The 24839-nt window shown below is 42.2% G+C and overlaps 1 protein-coding gene across 1 annotated transcript in view; it reads left to right on the plus strand.

Moving 5' to 3' along the window:
* Dcdc2 (doublecortin domain containing 2) overlaps positions 1-23626 on the plus strand; it is a 158750-nt gene extending 135124 nt beyond the window's left edge. Inside the window, exons 9-10 of the mRNA XM_032885007.1 lie at positions 14476-14778; positions 18170-23626. Of these exons, the coding sequence (XP_032740898.1) occupies positions 14476-14778; positions 18170-18274 (408 nt within the window). The 3' untranslated portion in view covers positions 18275-23626. The remainder of the gene's footprint in view (positions 1-14475; positions 14779-18169) is intronic.
* Positions 23627-24839: the final 1213 nt, after the last annotated feature.

The raw sequence follows: 24839 nt of genomic DNA on the forward strand, positions 1-24839 counted from the left end.
CATACGGGGCACGCTGCTGCTTTGTATGTATCTCGCTATGGCGCATTCCAGCCCAGAGTCTGGGTTCTGTCCCTAGATAGGATTCTTTTCAATATTCAGACTAGCTACTTTCTGTTGCCATCACCATGACATCTGTCAGAGACAGTTTAGGAGAAGAAGTGTCTATTTGATATCATGGCTCCAGCCCACCATTGTGGACTGCAGAATGGAGTTCCAGTTGTGTGTGACAGACTGGGAGTTAGAGAGCAAGGCCAGAACCTGGGCCAGTGCTGTAACTTTTCAAAGCTCCCAGCAACAAGGCTCTACCCCTAAAGGCTTCACAGTCTCTGGAAAGGGGCTGCCAGCTGGGGAACACAGCCCCTTGGTGGAGAGTTTCAAAGTCTAACAGTCACAATGGTGCCCCTAGCACTGCTTCCAAGCTCATGGGAGAAGCCAATGTATCTTGGAAGGCCAGAGCAAGTCACTTTTATTAGGGGACAATTTAGGTCTAATAAGAATAAAGCAGACTAAATTTTTTATTTTTTCTGCAAGCATATTTTAAGTTAACCCAGGGTGGATAAGTACCAGATTAGCGGATGCCCAGCACTGGTGACCTGTGTCATTGTGAGCCTTCAGAACATGATATGGAAAGTAAGGAGGCAAGAAAATGAGCTTATTTCGTATACTCCCCTTAGTCATTAAGGACCAGAAGCCAGAGGCCCTCTACCTATGAGACATAGGCTAACAAGTGTCATTAAAATGCAGCTAGCTTCTCAGAAGACAGCGAGGTAACTGACCGTCTGTCATCACTGGGTGCATGGGATGGATCAAGGGTCAAGGTAGTTCTACAGCTTTTCCACCAGTGCATAACTCATTTGAAAGTAAAATAATGAGAATTTCAAAATGTTCTTATGCTGAGTTGTTTTGTAAATAGTGTAGAAACTACCATCCCGAATGCTGGAACAGACAATTTTTGTTTTGTTGTTTTAATTGGAGGCATGGCAAATGTTATTTTTCAATTTATTTATTTTACATATATTTCAGTCAAAGTTCAGCATGCAATATTTCAAGTCAACCATTTTGACAAGGGTTATAGCAAAAACAAAAACAAAAAAAACCCCCAAAAAACAAAACAAACACACACACACACACACACACACACACACACACCCCTTCTCACCTTACCTCTCCCCATCTCTGTTTCTATTCCTGGAGTAAATAATTTTGATTAGTTTATTTTACAGTTTTCTAAAATATATAATACCCTAATTTAATACCTCTGAGATCTTTCAGTCTTACATGAGGTTGCCATTTTAGTTGCAATTTTAATAATTTTTATCTTTAGACATACATAAAATAATCTTGTCATCTCAAATATTATGCAACTAATCTCTTGGTTTTACTTTTTACAATTTGGGTTTTGTTTACTAAACCTTCTACCCAATGACTGTGGGAGCTGGTTATTCTAGTGCTCCTCCGTCCTCCGCCTCCTTCCTCTGTCCTCCCTCCTCCCTCCTGGCCATACAAGTCAACACATATATACAAGCACGCCCTTTGCCCTTATTTCTAGTAAATTTTATGGCTTTCGCTGGCTTAATTTTGGCTCTGCAGGCTATCCTCACTATACATTGCTCTTGGATGACTCTTTTTGTGGACTCTAGTTACACTGTCACCTTCCTGTCTCCCTTGCTTGGCCATGACCCATTGCTTTTCCCTTGCTTAGCTTCCTGTGCACCTGTTGCCGAGGCTGTGGGTCTGTCTCTTCCTGATCTGTCCTGCACAGTTGCGACTCTGCAGTCTTTCTTGTCCCCTTTTCCAAGCCCTCTGATCTCACTGAAGTTATTTAGTCTGTCCCTGCATGTGCTCTCAGACTGGCCTGGTGTTTTCTTATCACTATTTGGGGGAATTTTTTGTCCTTCCAGTGTATGGGGCCTGGTATTTGGATTCCATGTCTTTTTTTCTTGACTACTCCATTATTATAGGAAAGTTCTCTACACAAAATGAAGGTGTAATCAATTTTCCTTTAGCCAGAGAAACACTCCATGGGCGGCATAGTGTGTGGGAGAGACCTTTTGAACCCATGGCCTTGTGCATACAAGGCAAGTGCTTTACCACTGAGCTACAGTCCCGGTGAGAGGCTTTTCATATCTGAAAATAGCCTTGATTTCTCTACTCACACTTGATTGTCCGTATGGCTATGTGTGAAATTCTAGGGTCACATGACTTCTCTCAGGACATTGAAAACCCTGCTCAATTTGTTCCCACTCAGGAGGGCCGTTGAGAACTTTGATAACTGTGCCCTTCTGAACTTCTGTGATTAACAGTTCCCTATTGCTGGCCTCATTTCCTGGTTCCTGGTATTCAGAGTTCCTAAGGAGACTCCTTGGGGTAGGCCTTCTTGCTTGCTGACCACTCATTGTGTTTCTCTTCAGGAAATATTTGATTCTAGTTGTGGAAGAAATGTTGAGTTATTTCTTTAATAATCTTCTTTTTGAACTTCAGTATTTGTACATAGATCCTACTATACCAAAGTCCTAATCATCTTTTCTGCTCTGCATCTCTATGAATCATTTCTTAGCTTTTTAAAAAGTCAAGTATATCATGTATGTATCTTATATATGTTTCATCACATATACAAAATGCAAGTCTTACCTACAGATATACCCGACAGGGACTGAGCTCAGCACCTTGTGCTTACTGGGACTTTTCCCTGTTAGATACTCTCGGCCCCACCTATTGGTATTCTCACCTGGGCTGCCATGTGGTTAACCTCTAGATACTTTTGTACTTCTGAATGGCCTTTCCGCTACTTTGTCTATGTGTGTATGTATATGTGGTATGTACTTGATTGTATGCATGTACACATGGGAACATGTGTGTGTGTAAGCTAGAGGTTTGATTTTGGGTGTCTTTATCACTGTTAGCCTTTGTTTTTGTTTTTGTTTTTGTTTTGTTTTTTGAACAAAGGTGTCTCACTAACCCTGGAGCACATTAGTTTGAATAACTAAGCCTTAGGGATTCTCCAGTCTCTGAGTCCCCCTGACCACAATTCTAGGGTTAATGATGCATATGTACCTGGCTATTAAGTAGCTGCTAGGACTCTGAATCTGGTCCTCGTGCTTGTGAAATAGCCACTCTAACAACTGCACCATCTCCCCTGTGTACTATTTTTGTTTTATGGATGTGATGTCTTCCCTTCTCCAAATACTGATGTTCTACTGTTTCAAACTTCATTTTTCTAGTGTGGTTCTTAGGAGGTTTACTCTTGGTCTTTCTGTTTTGACTTGCTTTGGTGCTAGATAGACTTTTTTTTTTGAATCCTAAGGACATTACACAGGCAGAGTTTGCCAGAAGGAGAAGCCCAGGGCAGTGTGCTTGGCTTGTAGTATTTACAGAAAGAACCTCTCAATTTTTTTATTCAGTTTTAGCATTGCTCTTCTGATTTTTCTGAGTACTCACCTTAGGTGTTTGCTTTGTTAGTGTGACCCTGGCGCTGAGCAGTTATGGTTTCACTGTGAAAAGGGGACTTTGGATTCTTACAGAGAGACTTATTCTCATTGGCTTTGGTACCAGGCCATGTACACCCATTATTTACCTTCCCCTTTTGCATATTTGAGTTTTCTTACATCTAATCTTTTTTGGACATACAATCATTGACATTATTACATCCCAATTTTTGTTGCTATTATTTAATTTTTATGGCTGAATTCCTTTAAAAATTCCTTTTACTGATACTTTGGAGGAACATTTTGAAGATGTGAGGGGGCCGAACAAAGCATGATATTCAATTTAGGGTGTTCAACCACAAGTCACTTTCATCCTAAACTGTCTTCATTTAATCTACACTAGGGATAGAGAGCTGGTCTGTGACTGGATTCCCCAAGAGGTAGGATGGGGAGCTGATAGTCTATGACCAGATTCCCCAGGAGTTAGGATGGAGAGCTGATGGTCGATGACTGGATTCACTAAGAGGTAGAATGGGGAGCTGATGGCCTATGGCTGGATTCCCCAGGAGGTAGTTAGTGGCCAACCTGGAGTATACTGTGCCTCCATGGGTTTGGCATGCCACATATTTTTCAGCCAGTCTCCCTGTTCTCCCACACTTGTCCCAAGTTAACTTTATAGTGCCTGCCCAGCCCCTTGGGTAGTTAGTTTCACCCGTGACTCCTGTTTGTCTGCAGCATGCAGTACCATTTCAAAGACTCTATAGCCAGCCCAGAAGAATATCCCGAAAAGAGGAGTTTTGACATCTGAACCCTCAGATTTCCTGGCTTGGTCTATCACTGACTACCTGCTTCTCAGAGAAGATCAGTAGTTACGTGCAGCTTCTTCCGGAAGCCAGCAAGAGGCAGGGCCTACAAACATCTAGGTTGATGTCATTATGCAGGTGAAGGCAGGTACAGGATAGAACGAGGCCTGTCATTGGACGAGAAGGAAGATGGGTGGGAGAAAAGTCTTAGAAAAGAGAGAGAGGGAGGGAGGAGGAAGGAGTGGGGAGAACATGGCGACAGATGTTAAGATTCTTCTCTGCACATAGATACAGGTGGCTATGACCATTTTTAAGGGATGGGTGTGTACAGGATTTTGTGCTGTCTAGATGGGAAAATTACATCTTACCAGTTGGATCAGAGGTTATTTTGTGGTGTGGCTACTTGAGTTCAAGAGAGTGTATGGTGGCAAGACGCACCCTGCTGTCACAGGATTGGGATGTGTATGCCTGGTCTGATAACAACCTGCCCTAGGGTAGAGAGATTGCTGCTGGGCTTAGAGAGTAGCCATTGGCAGTGTGAAATGGCATGGAGCTGTGAATGAGGGCAGGGTGCCCAGCTGGAACGGCTCGCAGACCGCCCAGGTTAGAGGGAGCTCGGGAAAGTGTGGAGCCGTCCAAGCGGGAACCAGTTGTACGGCTTTTTAAATTTTTTACCACAAGTACCCAGTTTTCATATGCAGTAACATAACCTCAACTCCTCTTCAATCAACTGCATTTACTACGTGTAAAACATTAGATCCAAAGGGAACCTGGACTCAATCTTTTATTTTGTTACAGAAGAAACAAAATTCTCATTAGAGAGAGTCATTCTTCCACGGAAACACCACATGCTGCTGACACTGTTGGCCCGGGAGGAGTCAGAGGCGCTGGCTTCTGGTTTATGGCTGTCTTAGAACCCTTCATGAAGGGCAGTGGAGTGATTGGGAGCTTCTGATTTTTCCATAATTGGCCCAGTCTCCTGCCTGAGCACAGGGCCACTCAGCCTTTGAGAATGAAAGGAATTAGAACCACGAGTTCATTGGCATTCTATGTATTCCAGCCACAGGTATGTGGTGGATCAAGTTCCTGCTGGTGCCGTGAGCATCCCAGACATAGCATCACAATGAGGACAAGCAAGACCCTTGACCTTCCATGGGCTCACCAGACATTGGACTCTTAGTGAATTCGTGTTTGTGGATTTACGTTTAATTGAGAGAAGTGGTGTTAAACATTAAAGTGTAGCCTGTAGGGGATTCCGTGAAAATGAAAGAAAACCAACATTTCCTTTTAAAATGAGAAAACTTACTATATTCTCCCAGCAATAATGACTTCATAATTCCACACTACCCAGATACTTCCAGTAAACTACATTTTAATATGGGGGTTACAGGAGCTCTCAGAGCTCTCCAGGGCCGAGGTGAGTATCTACTGGCCAGTGGCAGCCTCAGCCTCGACCCTCATCTGGGCCTTGGGATCATGCCTCTTCAGATAATCATCATTTCTGTGGTCTTTGTGCCCTCAGACAATGTCAGTCCCCCTCTTCCATGAAAGTAAGCCAGAAAGCCGAGAACAAGAAAGCAATACTTAGCTATCATGAAAAATTGAAACTGATTATTTCCAAATACCTCATTCAACTTGGTAGGAGATGATTTTAGTTTCCATGGGAACAGAAATAAAAACAAGCATGATAATTTCTGTACTTTCACTGCCAATGCCTCTGCCATGAAGTACAGAAATACCTTCTATTCCAAAGTGAGCACCAAATCTGCACACATCTCCACGTTGCCTCTGCAGTCCTCATGGAGCCCAGCTGGTCTCTCCGTGTTTATTGATTCAGCTCTTCAGTTTTCCCCAGTGGCATGTTGTCAGGTTGGGAACGCTGTTCAGGATAGGGGGAGTTAGATAGAATACCTCTGCATTTTAGATAGCTGAAATCTTTGCACTTGAAGATATAGCTCACAGATGAGATGCTAATACAATGACTGAGAGCACTTGTTTTTCTCAGTGGGCTGGGAATCAGCCCTAAACCTGAATGTTATGAGGATGTCGCCAGTGATAACAACCCCAGACTTTTCTCAACTTTTCATACACATCAAGTGCCTACTCAGAGTGTGAGAAACTAAATAGTCAGATATGATATGGGCAGATCTGGGCAACATGTACTCAAAATGCTGGTGTCCTGTAAAAGAGGAAATCTGTGTTAGCTTCTCAATATTAAATGTAATACTAAGATTTATTATGTTATATTTCATGCAATATATATTAGTGTATGTGCTTTTTAAAAGGCAAAAGTTGATTTTCACATGCAGAGCTCTGTGTTTAAAGGTCTCTGGTGTCTGTGATTGTACACACGTGTACAGTGTATACACTAATCTAACCCACTAACTTCAGGTGCTCTGTGTGAATGACAAGGAGCCTGGAAGGCTGAGACCATAGAGTTCTGCACTCACAGTTATGTAATACACATTTCAAAGAGAGTAGAAGGACTAAATCTTTAAACTCGAGTGAAATGCAATTGAGCCTTATGTATAGAATTGTGCGATTACTCAGAGGTATGAGCTCGCCATGAAATTTTGGGATATGCATACCCCTGGGAGAAACAATTTCTATAGGAAATCCTGTTTTCTGAAAAGTTGAGTCATAAACTGACTAAAATTTGATGTAAGTGTTAGGTAGAGGACACGATTATGGGTAAAACTCTTTCCAAGTCACTGCACTCGCAAGTCTGTGTTCCTGACCCCAAATTATCCCATCTACAGTCATCCCTTTTATTTTTCTACAGATCCCAACCAGTGGGCTGACAGTTTTAGGATAAAAATGTAACTTTCTTTTAAAGAGGCGTCATCACAGCTAGAATGCCTGTTTGAATGTGACACATTTGTGACCAGGCTTGCTGCTCATGTGGTCTAGAACTCCGTGGTGGAGTGTCCAATGGGTCCATCAGGGATGCTGTCAGCAGCGGAAGTGTTACCTGGTACTGAGTGCTAAGGCTTCCAACTCGGAACCTGATGCTCGAGTTGTGCAAGTAACTGCTTCAAAGTGGAGTTCTATTTTGCTCTCTAAACTCTTCATCTCAGGAAGTGGTGGGGAACATTTACTGAATTCTGTCTTCTTCTGTATCTGTATCTGCAAATTAGGACAATAACTATTATTCTCGAATCATTGTTGAAGGTTAATATGAATGCCATTATGTATATGAGATGCATAGAATGTGACACCAGGCATCAGGAGAGAGCTGTATGTCTCCCTCCTCTTCATCAGTGCTTTCCCAAGGCGATTGTTACCCCTTTACTCATTAACAACTATGAACATCCTTGTCTGCCACAGTGGGCTTAGAGACGAAGAAGAGAAGGCCTCTCGAATGATTTCCAGGGGTCTCCACCGAGGAGTTGACATTTCTCCCATCATTCCATATTCATGCCAGTATTATGGAGGTAGGGAGAGGCTTTTTTTTTTTTTTTGGGTAGCAATTTGTGTTCACTAACTTTGTATGACCTGCAACTAGAGGGTCAGAGAATCCCAAAGGAATCAATACATGGAGAGGGGGCCTAGCAGTAAGCGATTCCACCACGAGCCAGGCAGCGTTATGGGGCAGCTGTGCTAATTATGGGAAAAGCGCACTGTCCATGCACAGACATAAGAACAACTTGGATACTGGTTGCACAGGGGAGTGGGAGAAGGGTTTTTTGTGTGTTTTGTCCTCAGAGGATTCTCCTCACATCAAATTTCAATCTGGGAAAAGGCTCCATTTATCCTTCTCCATTAAGGATCACCTCTCTCTCTCTCTCTCTCTCTCTCTCTCTCTCTCTCTCTCTCTCTCTCTCTCTCTCTCTCTGTGTGTGTGTGTGTGTGTGTGTGTGTGTGTGTGTGTGTAGGGAAGGGAGTACTTGGGTAGTGGATGAGTAGATGAGGGCTGCTACCACAAAGAACCACAGTGGGAGTGGCTCAAGCAGCCAGAATCAGTAATCTGTTCTCTTTCTGTTCTGAGGGCTGCAAGACTTTGATCAGGATAATAATGGTCAGGACGTCCTGATGCTTCTCTCTTGGGCTTGCAGATGATTGTCCCCCTGTCTTCGCTCAGACTTCCCTCTGTCTCTGCAATGACCTCTTTCTTTAGGGACACTTGTTACATGGGTTCAGGACCACAAATTTCCTTGCTGTGACTTGGTCACTTCTTTAGAGACTTTCCCTGAGTATAGTCATTTTCTGAGGTCTGGGGGCTTACAACAGTTTATGAGTTGCAGAGGGAGGCCAGAGACACAGTTTAGTCTGAAACTGTGAGAAAACAGGGTGTATCTCTGATTTCATGCTACCCAAGAGATCACAGTGGTAATAGAGTGAGGGGGTGGAGTCAGCGTTTAATGCCTGCATTTGTAAAAGGCATCACCAGGGAGAAGCTGGGCAGAAGCAGAGACGGGAGCTCTAGGGCTGTCTTCAGAGAGAACTTGTTTCTTTTTCTTTTATGATGTTGAAAGGTGTCATCTCTGGTCCTAGAAAGTTGGGACACTTTGCCTCTGTTTCCTTCTCTGCCTTGGCAATCATCATGTTCACCTGTTGGGAAGTGAAATGAAAAATGCTTTGAGGATAACAGCATGCTGCCTGGGGCCACACCAATGTGGAACAATGTGTTACCCAAGAGCTGCTGTTGATTTCAGGAAGCAACTTTTGCTATTGTCTCCTGGAGAACATCTCCACTGCTTTAGGAAGCAGACAGCAGTTTGGAAACAAGTATGCTTTTAGATTGTTACTTTGTTGCCAAAAGCATATGACTAGTTGGTGCTGGGGAGAGGGAGGCGTATTAGCTTATGAAAATTGTACCTAACCATCCCAGTGGACCTTAAGTCACACCTCACTTTTCATTTTAGCCACTTACTGACTTAATCTATTTTTCATTACATCTTAAAATTATTTGTGTGTATGTGTTGTAGTACATGTGTGGAGATCAGAAAACCACTCGTGGGAGTCAGTTATGTCCTTCTACCGTATGGATTCCAGGAGACTTAAGTCCTCAGGCTTGGCAGCAATCACTTCTACCCATTGAGCATCTTGTCCCAAGTATCTTGATCTAAAAGCCACTCTTGGTCTTTGTGTGAATGAAAAAGTGTACAGTTCTATGTGAACCCTTAGAAAATGATTTTGTTCATATAATAGTGCAAGCTCTGTATCCCTCTCTGTCTGTTTTTTGAGACGAAGTTTCATATATTCCAAGTTGACCTCAAATTTACTATGTAGTTGAGGATGACCTTGAACTTCTGATCCTTGTGCCTTTACCTCCTGAGTGCTGGGATTAGAAGCATATGTCACCACACCCTCCACTACATCTAATTTTATTGTTTGAAACCAGGGTTTTGAGCACACTAGGCAAGAGCTTTACCAACTGAGCTATACCCCCAGCCCTATACTAGAGATTTTTATCAGACAACTCTCAATGGCAAGAAAAGTGGAGGAAGCCACCCAAACATATGTTGCAGCCAGCTTACTCTCTTGGTCCTCGATGTATGAACTTGGTCCAGTATTGGCTGCATGTCTGCCTTGTTGGAATGGTCAAGTGCCTCCAGCAGGCCACTCCAGGAAGGAAGAATGCAGTACGAGATAGGGGTCCCAGCACATGTTCTTCCTGGTGAGAAACAGTAAGATCTGGGATGGATGGATGTGGTTCTCAATCTCCTGCATGCCCAGATGCCACTGGGGATGTCCAAGAGTTTAGAAAGTTGGTCCTCAAGTCTGCCCTTTGCCTGTGCACTGGGCAGGAAGAGGATGGCTGCATCTAGAATGGGGCAGAATCTGGTTTAGTTCTGAGTGAGTGCCAAGAGTATGGAGGGGCTGGAAGAGAGAAGGCCTCCAGATTTAGCAGATTCTTGTTAAAGGAGATGGTCTTTGCTTGTTCAAACTGCTTTATTCATGGCGGATGTGAATGCATATGTCTTTCTTAGGGTGAACCAGGGATTAAATACCCTTTGTGGGGAAGAATGCTCAGGAAGGGAAGCTCATTGGTTAAGTACTCAGGGCCTATCTAGATACCTCATCAGCATGGAGATCTCTAGGTTTTTATGCTCCACGACCGGTTGTTACAGTCCTCTTAGTGGGGTGGCATGGTTACATGTTCCAGGACCGGCAGACCATGGCCTGGAGCTGGCTTCAATGCCTGCCATTCTCAATTATGTGATTTCCTGGGGTTTTGAGCCTACTTCGATCTTCCCAGTTCTTCTGTCTGGTGGCCTGGTCCACTTGATCCACAGTCTGGCTGCAATCCTCTGAGGCCTGAGCCATCTTCACCTTCAGAGGGGACTGGAAACTTTCTGAGAATATGGTGAATGTGTTTCTCAGGGTGAACCAGGGATTAGATACCCTTTGTGCAATGAAACAGCTATACAAGGAGGCCCTGGACAACTACCGCCATGTAGAGGAGGATATCTTTCTTTGAGGGACCTTATCACAGTTTGGATTTTAGCTCTTGGGTGTGTGTGTGTGTGTGTGTGTGTGTGTGTGTGTGTGTGTGTGTATGTGTGTAAAGCTGGGAGTTCTTTCTGGAATGGATTGATGTATATACTAGAAACATCTTTAATAATTTAATATATGCTTTAAAGGGATTTATATAAAAAAGCATATTGCTTTTTACTTATTTATTACAGATCTGTCAGATCAGTGGGTTTTGTTTAGCGTTTTGTCTCCCCTCCCCTCTGAATGGCAGTGTCATGGTAATAGTAAGTTTTATTCCAGACTCTGGCTATTTTAAAGGATTATAAGCCTCTTAACTAATGTTCCCATCTCATTTAAATTGATGAAATTGCTATTTCCGTATCACAACCTTGCATCTTTTTAAGTCGTGCTATGCAGCTCTGTCTTTATTTAGTGATCACTAAGCAGCTGTGCTGGGGAGTCTGATGGAAAGGAGAAGATAATAGCATAATGCTGATGACAGCAGCGCCGGACATGATGACAGGGGTCAGAGTGCATGTTTAGAACTAGATGCTAAGACATCGGGGAGCCCACCCGCCCTCTGTAAAGAGGGAAAAATAAACATTTGGGAATTAGTCAAAGAGAGAGGTTCAGGCTAAGAGGAGGAAAAACAATCTAAAAAAGGGATCATGTTCTTATTTATAATTAATTATTAGTTACAAATCCAGACATCAGGGTAACAGGTCTCTTCCCCGCCCCCACATGCAATCATCTCAACAGACTTTAGTATGCAATTGGAGAAGCAACAGCTGCATTTACATGTGAAAACAATTACATTAGGAGCATTCCCTCTATTTTTAATGAATATGTTATCTAGACACTTCCCTCCCCATGTAAGGAGGATTGTACTGAGGCCCCAAGGTAGAAAGTTACCCCTGGTGATGAAGTGGGTCAAGGCTGCCCTTGACCCTGGATGGTGGGGTTGATGATATAGTGAAGTGTTGTCAGCACAGGTCAGCCTAGGCTTAAAATATGCCCCATCTGAAGCAAACTCACAAACAGTGCACATGAAATAGTTTTTAAGCTACTGGTGTACAATTATTTTATTGTCTGAGAAATTTTGAAAGAACCCAACTCTTCTCAGCTATTAGCACTGTAGAGTTTCTGGATTTCTATTCAGAACTCTGAACAACTCTGCCCAGGAGTCCTTGTAATGCCCACCCCTTGATCTTATTGGAAGTCTCTGAGAATGGCTTCAGGTTACTAATTATTTTTTCCATCTTTATTAAATTGGGTATTTTTTATTTGCATTTCAAATGTTATTCCCTTTCCTGGTTTCCAGGCCAACATCCCCCTAACCCCTCTCCCTCCCCTTCTATATGGGTGTTCCCCTCCCCATCCTCCTCCCATTACTGCCCTCCCCCACAACAATCCCTAGGGGTCCAGCCTTGGCAGGGCCAAGGGCTTCCCCTTCCACTGGTGCCCCTCCTAGGCTCTTTATTGCTACCTATGCAGTTGGAGCACAGGGTCAGTCCATGTATAGTCTTTGGGTAGTGGCTTAGTCCCTGGAAGCTCTGGTTGCTTGGCATTGTTGTTCTTATGGGGTCTCAAGCCCCTTCAGCTCTTTCAGTTCTTTCAAATGGGGGTCCAGTTCTCAGTTTAGTGGTTTGTTGCTGGCATTCGCCTATATATTTGCCATATTCTGGCTGTGTCTCTCAGGAGAGATATACATCCAGTTCCTGTCAACCTGCACCTCTTTGCTTCATCCATCTTGTCTAATTGGGTGGCTGTATATGTATGGGCCACATGTGGGGCAGGCTCTGAATGGGTGTTCCTTCAGTCTCTGTTCTAAACTTTGCCTTCCTATCCCCTCCTAAGGGTATTCTTGTTCCCCCTTTAAAGGAGTGAAGCATCCGCATTTTTATCATAACTTCTGTTAGTTTGTCTAAGTCTCTGTTTAATTTCTGTTTCCATGATCTGTCCATTGATGAGAGTGGGGTGTTGAAGTCTCCTACTATTATTATGTGAGGTGCAATGTGTGCTTTGAGCTTTAGTAAGTTACTAATTCTTTAAACAGTTTAATCAGTGAGGCATGGTGTAGAGGTCACTTGCCCTGGCCACTAGAAAGGCACATGAGTGTCCCCCAGGTAGCATCAAAGTGAGGGATACAGTCCTATTTTATGATTCTGTTTAAAGGGGGACATCAGAACTTTGAGCCAGATTTTCTGGGCTCACCGCTCACCCATCTTGGTATCCTGCTGTGTGGTATCATGAGCACTGAGAGTGTCAGTATTTTTCTCATTCACATCATCAGGACAAGAAGTGTACCCGAGGGAACTTCTGAGGGGTTCCGTGGAAGTGCTCTGTGATGGCTTTTGTACCATTGAGAGGTCTCTGACTCAGTAGATTGTGTTGGGGGCATTGCTATCTTGAGCTCATGAGTGTGGAACATACTTGCATTCTTTAGTATCCCCATTTTTTAAATTTCATGGTGTTTTTCATTATGTACAAGTTTTCCATCTTTTTGATTCATTTAATTTGTAACTATTTTTTCTTTTTAATGTTTTTGTAATGGAATTTTGTTAGTAATTTCCTCTTCAGTTTATTCATTGTTAATGTATAGAAACAGTCATTTTCACATGCTACATCTTCTATTTTATTACTACTACTACTACTACTGTTACTATTACTATTACTATTACTATTATTAGTTTAATTTATGTTTTCTGAGTTAGGTCTTGCTATGTAGCTCTCAATGGCCTAGAACTGGTTATGTAAGTCAGGCTTCCTGGAAACTTTTAGTGATCCTTCTGCCTCTACTCCCTGAGTGCTGGGATTATAGGCATGGGCCGCCACATTTGACTTTTTGTTTTGATGACAATGTTGCCTTCTCCTTTCCCAATGGCTCTTTATGGCTTCAAGGTACCAGGATGACTCTCAGTGACTCAGTATTTGCTCTCTTTTGAGAGAGGTGAGATGAGGTGGGGAGGCAATGGAAGCTGCTATGTCTCCAAAGGAGACTGAGTGTTGCTCATCCTCAGTCACTGGATCCACACCTTTCCCAGCTCTGGTTTCTGCCTGGTATTTGCCTCCTATGAACTTCCTTCCTGGTCAGAATATCAGCTAGTGCTGAGTGCTGGGGTTTGACTTGAACCTTGGTATGAAAATACATGCTGTGGTTTTTCCAGTCCCTGAGGAAGACTACATTCTTTCTTGATTTTTAACTACACGTTTAATATCATATAGGCAAACTAGAAGTAGAAAAATAGACCTCTGACAGGAATTGGGCACCATTAACCATATATAAACTTTATATAAGTTTAGAGAACTTAATATTTTCCACCTACGGATAAGTTCTCAACTCTGAGCCATTATATAGAAAACTAAACAACACTAGAAAAACTCAGTTTACATCCTGGTACAATTCCCTCTTCTGTGTGCTGGATAGACAGTCCCCACAGACTGATGCCATAGCCTGACTTGTTCCTGTGGGTCATTATATAGGCAGCCATTGTTCCAGGACCCTGCTGTTAGATTTCCTGTCTGCCATCATATGAGCTGGAACCAAAGCGTAGCTCAGACTGTAGCTCAGCCATCAGGACTACGCCAGGGTTCCTTGTCTTTCCTATAGGATGGAGCAAGCCCAGACTCACGGGCTCCCCCAATGAAGATTGTAAGGGCTGTCTGTGGCAGATGATCAGTGGACATAAATGCTGGACACCCTGTACACTGTTCTGCAGTTGTGAGGAGACTTTCCTAGACTGTAATGTACCGGCCACAGTTCTATGGTATTCGATGGAAGAGCCCTGTTACACTCCTTTTACCCATTGTTTCTTTTGCTTCTCAAGAGGCCAGCAGAAATAGTTGATGAGGAAGAAGATGGAGAGAAAACAAGCAAAGATGCCAACCAGAAGGAAGACTTTTCAGCAATGAATGGTGAGGCTGAACACAGAGCGGGGAGTAAAGTAGCCGATGCCCCTGAGGAGGAGGAGGGAATCCCAGACCAAGGGGAGAAGAAGGCAAGTCCCTCTCGGGTAAATGGTGGCACTGACGAAGAGAATGGTGAGGAATTGGACCAGGTTGCTGAGGAGCTTCAACCAACAGTGGATGAGAAAGGAAAGGCTGAAGGAGACGACAGTGCACAAGATGAGGTATTTCTATTGTTCCTAGCTTGTTTGTGCAGAAATGAGTGTTACATGCTCTCTCCCACATGAAGGTACTTAGGAAAGTAGCCAAACACTTGGAATCTGCAGCAAAACTCCTTATCGCAGAGTAAGAAATGCTAAGCGTAATTTAATTGATTTTTTTCTTTTTCTTTTTTTCAGAGCTGGGGACCGAACCCAGGGCCTTGCACTTGCTAGGCAAGCGCTCTACCACTGAGCTAAATTCCCAACTCCTCATTTAATTAATTTTAATTTTTACTTGTTTCAATTGATTAATAAGCACTGTCATGCATATCTGTTTCTCCTTCTCTCCCCTATCTATCCATCCATGTACCAGTTCATGTACCCACCTACTTATCTACTCACCCATTTATCCATCCATCCATCCTATCCATCCATCAATCTATTCATTTACTCTCCCACTCATCTGCCACCCATCCACCAGATTAAGACAAGAGAAGAACAAACTAGAAAATGGGTTTGAGTTTAGTGAGACCTTGAACTAATTTAAAGAACTGGGGCTTCTTTGCTCCTTATGGAAATTAAAGTCTAGTTGTGTAGCCTGCATTAAGTAGTTTCATCCAGCATCCAACTAACCATTACTGGTTTGTTTCAATGCAAAGCACGAGAGAGAGGAAGTGTAACAGCAGAGTGGTGCAAAGTGCTCTTGTGGCCAAGCTTTAGCCATCATCAGTTCAAAGCTCTCTGCATTGTACTATACAGTCCGACAAAGCACCTTTAACACCCAGAGGAAAATACTAGGCATCCCTTGCATCCCATCTTTACTCATGGTGAGGTTTTCATAGAGACTGTGTACCACATATACAACACAATTTCTCACATGGAGCTCAGCAGAGCCCTCCTGGCTGTGTATATGGCGACAATAGCAGCTTTCACAAAGCTCCCTGTTGTAGCCGTTGATGAAAGCTTTCAGCATGAAAGCAAAGTGCAGCGCTACAGTGGGGCTCTGTAGGAAGATCCTAGTATGCAGTCTGCCAGGGGTTTAGTTTAATTCAGTGTGTGACCTAGTTAGACTTCACAAAATACATGGTTTGTAAAATCTTCCTGTAATTTGCAACAACATAGAAGGTCGGAGGGCGTTATGTTAAGCGGAACAAACCTGACACAAATTCTGCATGAGCTCCTGTGTATAAAAATGTATCCTGACTTGAGAGAAGCAGAGAGTAGAAGAATGGTTAAGGGGACCTAGGGTTGGGTCTGGGGGGATGTTGGCCAAAGAACAGAAAATTTCAATTCTGAGGAATAAGTTTAGGAGCTGTGTTGTCCAGCCTAGTAGCTATTCCTAAGAATGTGTGTTTACACTTGAAGGTCTGAAAGGAGTAATTCTGTTTCTACTGATTGAAAAGGTAATGTTGGTGTTGATGATAAAGTTCACCATTCCACGATGTACACAATATGCTTTAGGTCATTATATGTTATGTCATAAACGAATGTACTTTTTCAAATAAAATAAATTAACTTAAAAACTAATTAGAAAAGAGGGTTTTTGATAGGAATTGGGCATCACTCAAGTTCAGGGTTGTGTAACTTGGTAAGAGTCTGGAGCATGGGTGTCTGCGGTATGTACTATAGTGAACCCAGTTAGATAAGCAGCTCATTAGAGACTTTCAGGACCAATTAGATCTCCAAGATGGAGTGGTTCCTCACAAGATGATGGAATCTTTTTGATTCTTTCCCTTCTTGGAATGATTATATATGTTCTTTGTCCTCATGCACACACATACATGCTTTAAGTATACCAAGTGTAGGAACACCTAAACTTATATGCACTGCAAAATTGGAGGTTAATAATAGACTTTGTAAAAGCACTCTTTACTCACAAATGAATAAAAATTCAGTTATATGTAATATTTTGTCACATGTGACAGTTCTTGTGCAATGTGACAAAAATAGCAAAAACCCAGACATCAAATCCATGATAGCAAACTGACAGTATAGGAAACAGCAGGAAATAGAAGACAGATACACAATAGCAACTGCCATCTATTGACATTATGAGAGTACATTATACTTAAGACATCATTTGAGATACTTCACAGGGAAGCAATGAGAAATAAAATGCAGACCTGGGAACATACAAATACACACATATGTAGGTACATACCTAAACATGCATATACACATACATATATGCACACATAAGCATATACAGGCATACATTCAACTACACATATACACATATTCACTGGCATATATACTCTCATAGATATGTGTAATACCTTTGCATATATATATACATACATGCATATATACACACATACCTGTATATATATGTTTATATACATACATGTACTCATAAAAGTACATATACACATATATACTTGCATATGTATATAACACACATGCATGTCTACGTATACATACATGCATATATATATACTTGCATATGCACATGCATATATACAGTCATGCATACATATATGCACACATACATTTATGCATACATACACATATACATATATACATACATATGCACATATATATTTCTTTTCTCTTTTTTTAGCATAACTCATGGTTTAGTGATCTGGATCTGCTCTTGTTCCTAAGACTGAGGGGTCCCTCATAAGGCTGTGAAGCATCCAGAATTTTATAAAGTAGTTTGAAAACTAACCAGCTCTCATCTCACATCTCAGCAGCAGCCTAATGGGTGGATGAATTATAAATGTGTTAAGTGCCATTGATAACAGGGGATGTGCAAGGGACAGTGGTTGTTCCTGGAGAAAAGCCGCCTCTCTGTGTTGGTTTTATATCCTGCTCTTCCCTGTCAGACACTGATGCTCTTTGGTCCTTGATACCTCACCATGACTCTGCGTTCTGGTGTAAGACCAAAAGCAGAGCGTCGCTGGTAGCACACTGGGTTAGCGAGACATGGAGGTGAAGCTGACAGGTTCTTCCTTCCATCGCCTCTGGAAACACTTAACTGAAAAGCACAAATACACATCTGAACAGAAAAATGGAAAGGGATATAGAGAAAGATTGAGAAAAGTAACCCTGCAGCGTAAGAGATGAGTCTGTGCTTTCATTTCATCTATTTATTTATTTATTTATTTTAGTTTTTTTCGAAGAAGGCTGGCCTTAAGCCTATTAGGCAGTTGAGGCTGGCTTTGAACTCTTGATCCTTCTGTCTCTACTTCCAAAGTGCTGGGATTACAGTTATATGCCTCCACACACTGGAGTATGGTAACACGAGGCATTGGCCCAAATAAAGGGCTGAAAGTAGCAATCTGGGGGAAATGACTGGCTAGAAACAAGGGAAGCCAAGGGATGGTTTGTAGTTGAATACTTACTTATATGGTTAAATGGGACATTTGTGTAAACTTTATTTAATTATCTTTTGTTTGGTCTGTTTTTCTTCCAGGCTGGTTTAGATGCTCAAAGACCACCAAGACCAGAAGTGACAGTCACCAGCCCTCAAGAGAACGAAGAGAATGAATCAAACAAAGCCTCTTCTGCTGTGGCATAGATGGTTTAAAGCAGAGAATACTTGGGATGTGAGAGCATGCGAAGCTATGATACTTGAATAATGAGCACAGCATCTCTTTATGTAGAATATGGCAATATGGTGGAGACCCTACCTGTTGCATTTTAAAAATAGAAGCTACATGAAGGGAAAGATTAGGTCATTTGTAACTCAATAACTTATGTTTATGACAGGTGTTTAAAAATTCCTTTAGAAGAGCAAAATAAGAGAGAGACAGAGGGGATTTGTACCTTAAGACAGCAGTTGGCTACCTGTGTTTGTAAGGGGGAAGACATGGGCTAGCTCCCATTAGATACCTTATTATAGACTTGGAAGCAAGAATACTGTCAGCTTGTTCTAAAGCATTTATCTAGAAACATATAGACTTTTAAAAGATTGGTAATAGGAAACATGTATTATGTTCTTAAAGCAATAAACTGTTGATTGAACAAATTGCAATTTAGTTTCAGAGATAATTTGGAGATGGCAATAGATCTGAACATTCTGAAGCTGATGACATTCCTTCCTTCCTCCAGCCAAGGTCCACTCTGGGTAAAGTCAGAACACAGCCTAAAGTGTGACCTGGTGGAGGAAATGCTTCTAGAGAACCTTGGTGATTCACGTCAGGTGTGTGGGATGTGGCTGCCATACTCTCAGGCAGGAACCGGAAAGCCTGATCTAGACAGCCTGTGGGTTTTCACTGGTCTGTTTTCACTGTGTCCGTCCTGGGAATAAAGCCTTTCCTTCTTCTGTATGCTGTTGGAAAACTCAATAGTGGTTAATATTAAATTCTTTTCCTGATTTAAAAAATGAACTTTTATTAAACACAAAGAAACAGAAAGGGAAGCAAAAAGTAGAAGAGTTTATGACCATCCAGTTCCTTAGCTACTTTGTCTTATACCACGGTTGTCATGGTTGCTTAGAGACATTATGTCCATCTGTCCATCCACTCATCCATCTGCCTGTCTGTCCATCCATCTGTCAGTCCTTCCACCCGCCCATGTATCTCCTAAGCTTTTAGACTTTCAAGAGACTTTTAGCCTGTCAAGCAGATTCTCTCTCTCTCTCTCTCTCTCTCTCTCTCTCTCTCTCTCTATATATATATATATATATATATATATATGTATTTGAAAGATTTCCATAGCTTCCACTTTCAGTGTGTGGATAGATAACTAACGTGCATCCGCCCTGTGAGGTACAGATGAAGGAAAAAATAATTATGTTAGTTTGATGACCGTACTATGATCATACTATGGTGTCTCTCCCCCTAAATACAGAAATAATATTTTTCTCACTTTAAGGAATATATTTTTACTCAATAGAAAGTGCAAACTGCAAGATTTTAGATTGTAGTGCCTTTGTAAGACTCATTACTATTGTAAGTCTATTTTCCCCTCCAGATTTCACAACCAACCATCTGGGAACAAAATAGTTGGGAGTTATATATACTAAAGTAATGTAGAAAATAGATGTATTTTTTCCCAAAGCTATTTTGATTCTTCCATAAATAGAAAGTATGAACAGAGCTTATGACATCACGGTGTTTGAGGGGATCATGACACAGGGCCTGAGAATCTGGGAGGATGGACTTTAACTGGGTCACAGTCTGGGTGGCACTTTCTGTGCACACACTTACTTTTACCACACATGGACTGCCAGCAGCCATCTTGCACTGTTAGGAAAACAGAGATGCTCTCCTTCTGATGTGACATTCCAGCATCTGGGATTGAAGATTCAAATATCTTACAAAAGTGGAATATGAGAATTTTCAACTAAGTCTCAAACTGATTCTCTTCCTCACTGTGAAGAGTGTGTCTCCTTAAGGAAGCGTCATTCTTTGCCCCTCTCCCCTTCCTTTCAGTGTGGCACTTGGGTTTCAAGGGCTCTCTTGCCAGCTGTCTTAATGAGGTGCAACACTGATACTTTACATGAAAAATAAACTTTGAGATCATAACATTTCAAGAAGGTTATAGGCATAGTAACAATCATAGACTGTTGAAATAAATGGGGACATCATCTTCTCCTGTGCATGCATGGGGCCCAAACATGTGACTTAAATCAAGATCATCTCCATATGTTGTCTAGACAAATATGTAATCCTTTACTGGGGATTAAAACTGTAGGCAGCACTGTGAAGGTGACCTTCATAGATATTGGAGTTCAGTTTATATCTTAAATGTGGTGGTCTCCTCTGTGGAAATTGGGTACCTATGACAGGCTAGGTCCACATGTAAGTGAGACTTACTGACAAATTTGGGAATTATACATAAAGCACATGTGAATGAGGTCTTGGTGAAGGGTCATGTATCATTCATACGAAGGCTCCTGGATATATACCTGCAATGTGTTGCTTTGAAGTGTCAGTTCTTTGCAATTTCTTAGTTTTAAATTTTAAGGACACTTATGATCATCTGCTGATGGAATTGGAGCATTGATAGTTTTGCACTTGACTAGAAGTGACTTTGACTAAAGTCACCTTCAGATGAGAGGGATGCGTTACATGTTTTGGCATCTGTTGGCAAGCTGTTGCATGTCCATCAGCTTTCTGTTACTATGACCACAGGGCAGCCCCCTACTCTATGTTTTCCTGCGGTCTTGAGGAGACTTGCTATTTAAGACATTTTTCTTGCATTCTATTTTTAAATGTCAGAATGCCAGACTCATAGGAAGAGCATGATAAGGTCATGTATCCAGTCTTATTCTAAAGGGTTAATTCTTGCTGTGGTGTCTAATGATGCACCACATCATATATGTGGCTTAGCATCAGTCATATATCTCTGTGGGCATACAGTTGTGAATTGATGCTAATATCTTTCCTAGGGTAGTCCCAGGGTAGTCCCAGGGTAGTCCCAGGGTAGTCCTAGGGTAGCCTCAGTGTAGTCCCAGTGTAGTTCCAGGGTAGACCCAGTGTAGTTCTAGGGTAGTCCCAGAGTAGTCCTAGGGTAGTCCTAGAGTAGGGCTCAAACCCTAGAAACTTCAGATTTTTCTCTAGAGGGATGGCAAGATGACTCAGCAGCTGAAGTGCCCCTACCAAACCCAATGTCCTATACTGTGGCATGTACATACCAAAGCTATCCCCAAGACAGACAGACAGACAGACTGGCAGACAGACAGACACACAGGCACACAGACAGACACACACACACACACAAGAGGGGGAGGGAGGGAAGGAGAGAGAGAGAGAGAGAGAGAGAGAGAGAGAGAGAGAGCGCTAAATAAGTATAAGTGCTTTGTTTTCTTTAGGCAATCTGCTTTATACACAGAGGTTGAACTTCCCTGGTTTAGAGAAGATAATGTGCTTAAAGCCATGGCTGCTGTAAGGCACAGCAACTCCCATCTGTAATCCCACAACTTGGAAGCTGGTGGTAGAATCAAGAATTAAAGGTCAGCCTAGTTTAAATGGTATGTTTGAGGTTAACCTTTGCAACATTAGACCTCTGTCTCCAAAACACTCATTTGACCAACCAAGCAACCCACCAACCTACCCACCCCAAGCTAAAGCTAAACTTGCCACCACAAAAAAATAGGAAGGATGTTCACTATGTTGCTAGAAGGTATATCCATGATGCTAACGTGTCTTGTAAAGAATCAACTCTACCCTTCTACTGTTGTTGTCAAAGTAGCAAAAGCAAAGTAAATTAATCTCCGAGGAGAAAACCCCACATCAGAACGGGTTCCAATCAGAAGAAAACACATACCCAAAACACATGTCTATCAGTACTTCCACGGGTACACTCGTACACTCTCAGGCATTAAGAAGCACTCCTCACTGCTCTGCACAGAGAAAGGCTCCCACATGGGGAGAAGCAGAGCTGACGGTGTGAGAGCAAATAGCAAGAGACTACTGTTATCAGCATCAGTATTGCTTTACTGGGACGAGAGATATATTTCCCCAATAAGACAGTTACCAGCGTCACTTAAAGTAAGCACGGTGGCATATGACTGTTACCCAGTGCTCCCGAGGTAGAGGCAGAGGGTCGGAAGTTGAAGGTCATTCTCAGCTGCACTGTGCGGTCCAGACCAGTGCTAGCTCTAAGAGACCCATCTAAAACGAAAAGAGGAGGAGATGCCAACGTTAGTTTTAGTTACATTTTTAAAAATGAGGGATGCGCGCCTTGTTGCCTGAACTGATAACAGGCTACTACAGTTTTTGCGGCAGCCTAAGTACCATGTAGACTATTTGGTGGGGGGAGCAGGGAGAAAATCGGGGACTACTCCTTGTATCCAGAAACCAGGTAGAACACAGAGTGACTCTAATACAGTGTCACCCCGGGCAGGAACCAGTTTCTGAAGAATAGTCTGCTTTTCTAACCAGAGACACAGCGTTCTTTGTCACTGATTAGCATGACCACAAACATAAGGCTTTGGCTTTTGACACATACCCTGGTCTATAGACAGCTCTGGCTTTTGGATTGTATATTTTGTTCCATGAAGTTTGAAAGTCAGGTGGGGAATGAAACAATTTCTTCATATGTTGAACAAGAAAGTAAGTATTGTTTTTAAAGAGTCATAACACCTGAAAGAGATGTGTGATTAGGAGAAAATTAAAAATAATAATGATAAAAGCACTTATAAAACCCAAGGGGACTAATGGAACTCTGCCCATGTGAGCCAATTAGCTGCCTAACTTTGCTCTGAAAATGTGACCAAATGAATTCTATGCTGCTTCATCTGCTGAAATGGATGGCTTAACCGACTGCTTCAGGTATTGTCAAAAAAGGTGGGGGAGGTTGGGGTCAGCGTTAGAGGACTGCAGCGGCTCTGTTGCTTTCGTGTTCTCCGTGCAGTTCACATGGCTAACATGTGCATAGTAATGGGTAATTCTTTTAGGCACTATGTGAAGATTAAATTAAGCTCATAGTTTCTGTGGCATTTGTTACATTTAGAATGCCTTTATGTAAGGAATATATGCATTTTGGTCAATTTATGAGATGTAGCTTTCATTTCTGTATCTGAGCACATTCTGAAGTGCTTGTGCACCTGTCCTGTCCTGTGAGGAGGTGGGTGTTCTATGTAGTTATCATCCCTGCCCACAGCCCCATGTGTCACTGTGTCACTTCATGTGGGAAACCTTTCTGTAGATTTTCCATGAACATGACAGAGATGCAGACTCATGAAGACACTCAACTCATGAGAGTGTACCTCTATTTGGATGTAGCATAGATGTTGAGCTCATTACGTATTTTTTTTTACAATTTATATGCATGTTTATTTGATAAAAATCGAGATCTATTAAAATTGCTATTCCTTTATTGTACGAGATATTTTTAGAGAACCACAGGTTCCGAGGTTTTGCAATGCTAATGGTGTGTATTTTGTATACAAACAACCACGGAAATAAATGTATCATTTTAAGAGTTTCACTGAAATTCAGTTTGTGACACTTCTCACTGCTATCTTTTCAATACTTTTGTTTCCCCCTCTATGATTAAGAAATACTTCAGCACAAAATCTCCACGATTTGAACACCATGACCCCGGAGCATATATTTAAGCACCCCTTGGACACATTAGCTTGCTTTGGTCATTCTACTGGAGGAGAACTATGAACCTCGGGGGAAGCAGGTGTCTAAACTGCCAGAGGCCGACTGAGTTGCAGACCCAGTTAATCAGTGTCAGAGCCTTCCCACAGCTGGCTCCAATAGAACCTCTACAGGGCAGTGCAGCGGCTCCAGCTCCTCTGGGGTGTTCTGCTTGATTAGGAGAACAAACAGGTGGCTGGCTCTCTTGGAGGCCTCTAGTGGATTGTTTTCCTTCTCTAGTGGGGCTTCAGTCTATTAAATTGTTACACAGTCTCTCCAATGCTCTCATAGTCAAACTCAGTCTTCCATTAAGAAGACAAATGACACGAGAATACCTGGTACTTCTAATTACTCTAACACAGTGGTTTGGCAGTAAGAAAAGTGACATAAAAATGCAAAAAAAACCCAAAACAAACAAACAAAAAAAACCAAAAACCCCAACAACCAAAAAATCCCCAAAAAACAAAAACAAAGGAAAAAAAACCCCAAACAAAAACAAACAGAAGAAAGTAAAGCTAAGTTTAAAACCAGATGAGACAATCACTAGTCATTGCTATTTATTTATTCATTTATTTATTTATTTATTCGGCATATTTATGTTGTTTTTTGTAGGAGTATGTGTCTGTTTGAGTGTATGCCATGCATGTGCAGGTACCTTGGGGTGGCCAGAAGAAGGTGTCAAATTCTCTGGAGCCTGAGTTAAAAGGTGGTTGTGAGTTGCTCTACTGGGAACTGAGTCTGGGTCGTTGGACAGGAAGCACCTTTACTGCTGAGCCATCTCTTCAGCCCTGCCATCTCATCACCATCACCATCACCACCACCAGCATCATCACTACCACCACCACCATCACCATCACTACCACCACCACTATCACCATCACCATCACCACCACCATCACCATCACCATCATCACCACCATTGTATTCATTTGAAACAGGATCTCAGTCTGCAGTCTAGGTGGTCTGAAACTTATATGTATACTAGGATGGTTTCAAATTCCCAGCTTGTCTTAGTTAGGGTCTTACTGCTGTGAACGGACACCATGA

This window comes from Rattus rattus, chromosome 14, assembly GCF_011064425.1.
Source record: "Rattus rattus isolate New Zealand chromosome 14, Rrattus_CSIRO_v1, whole genome shotgun sequence".
Classification (NCBI taxonomy): Eukaryota; Metazoa; Chordata; class Mammalia; order Rodentia; family Muridae; genus Rattus; species Rattus rattus.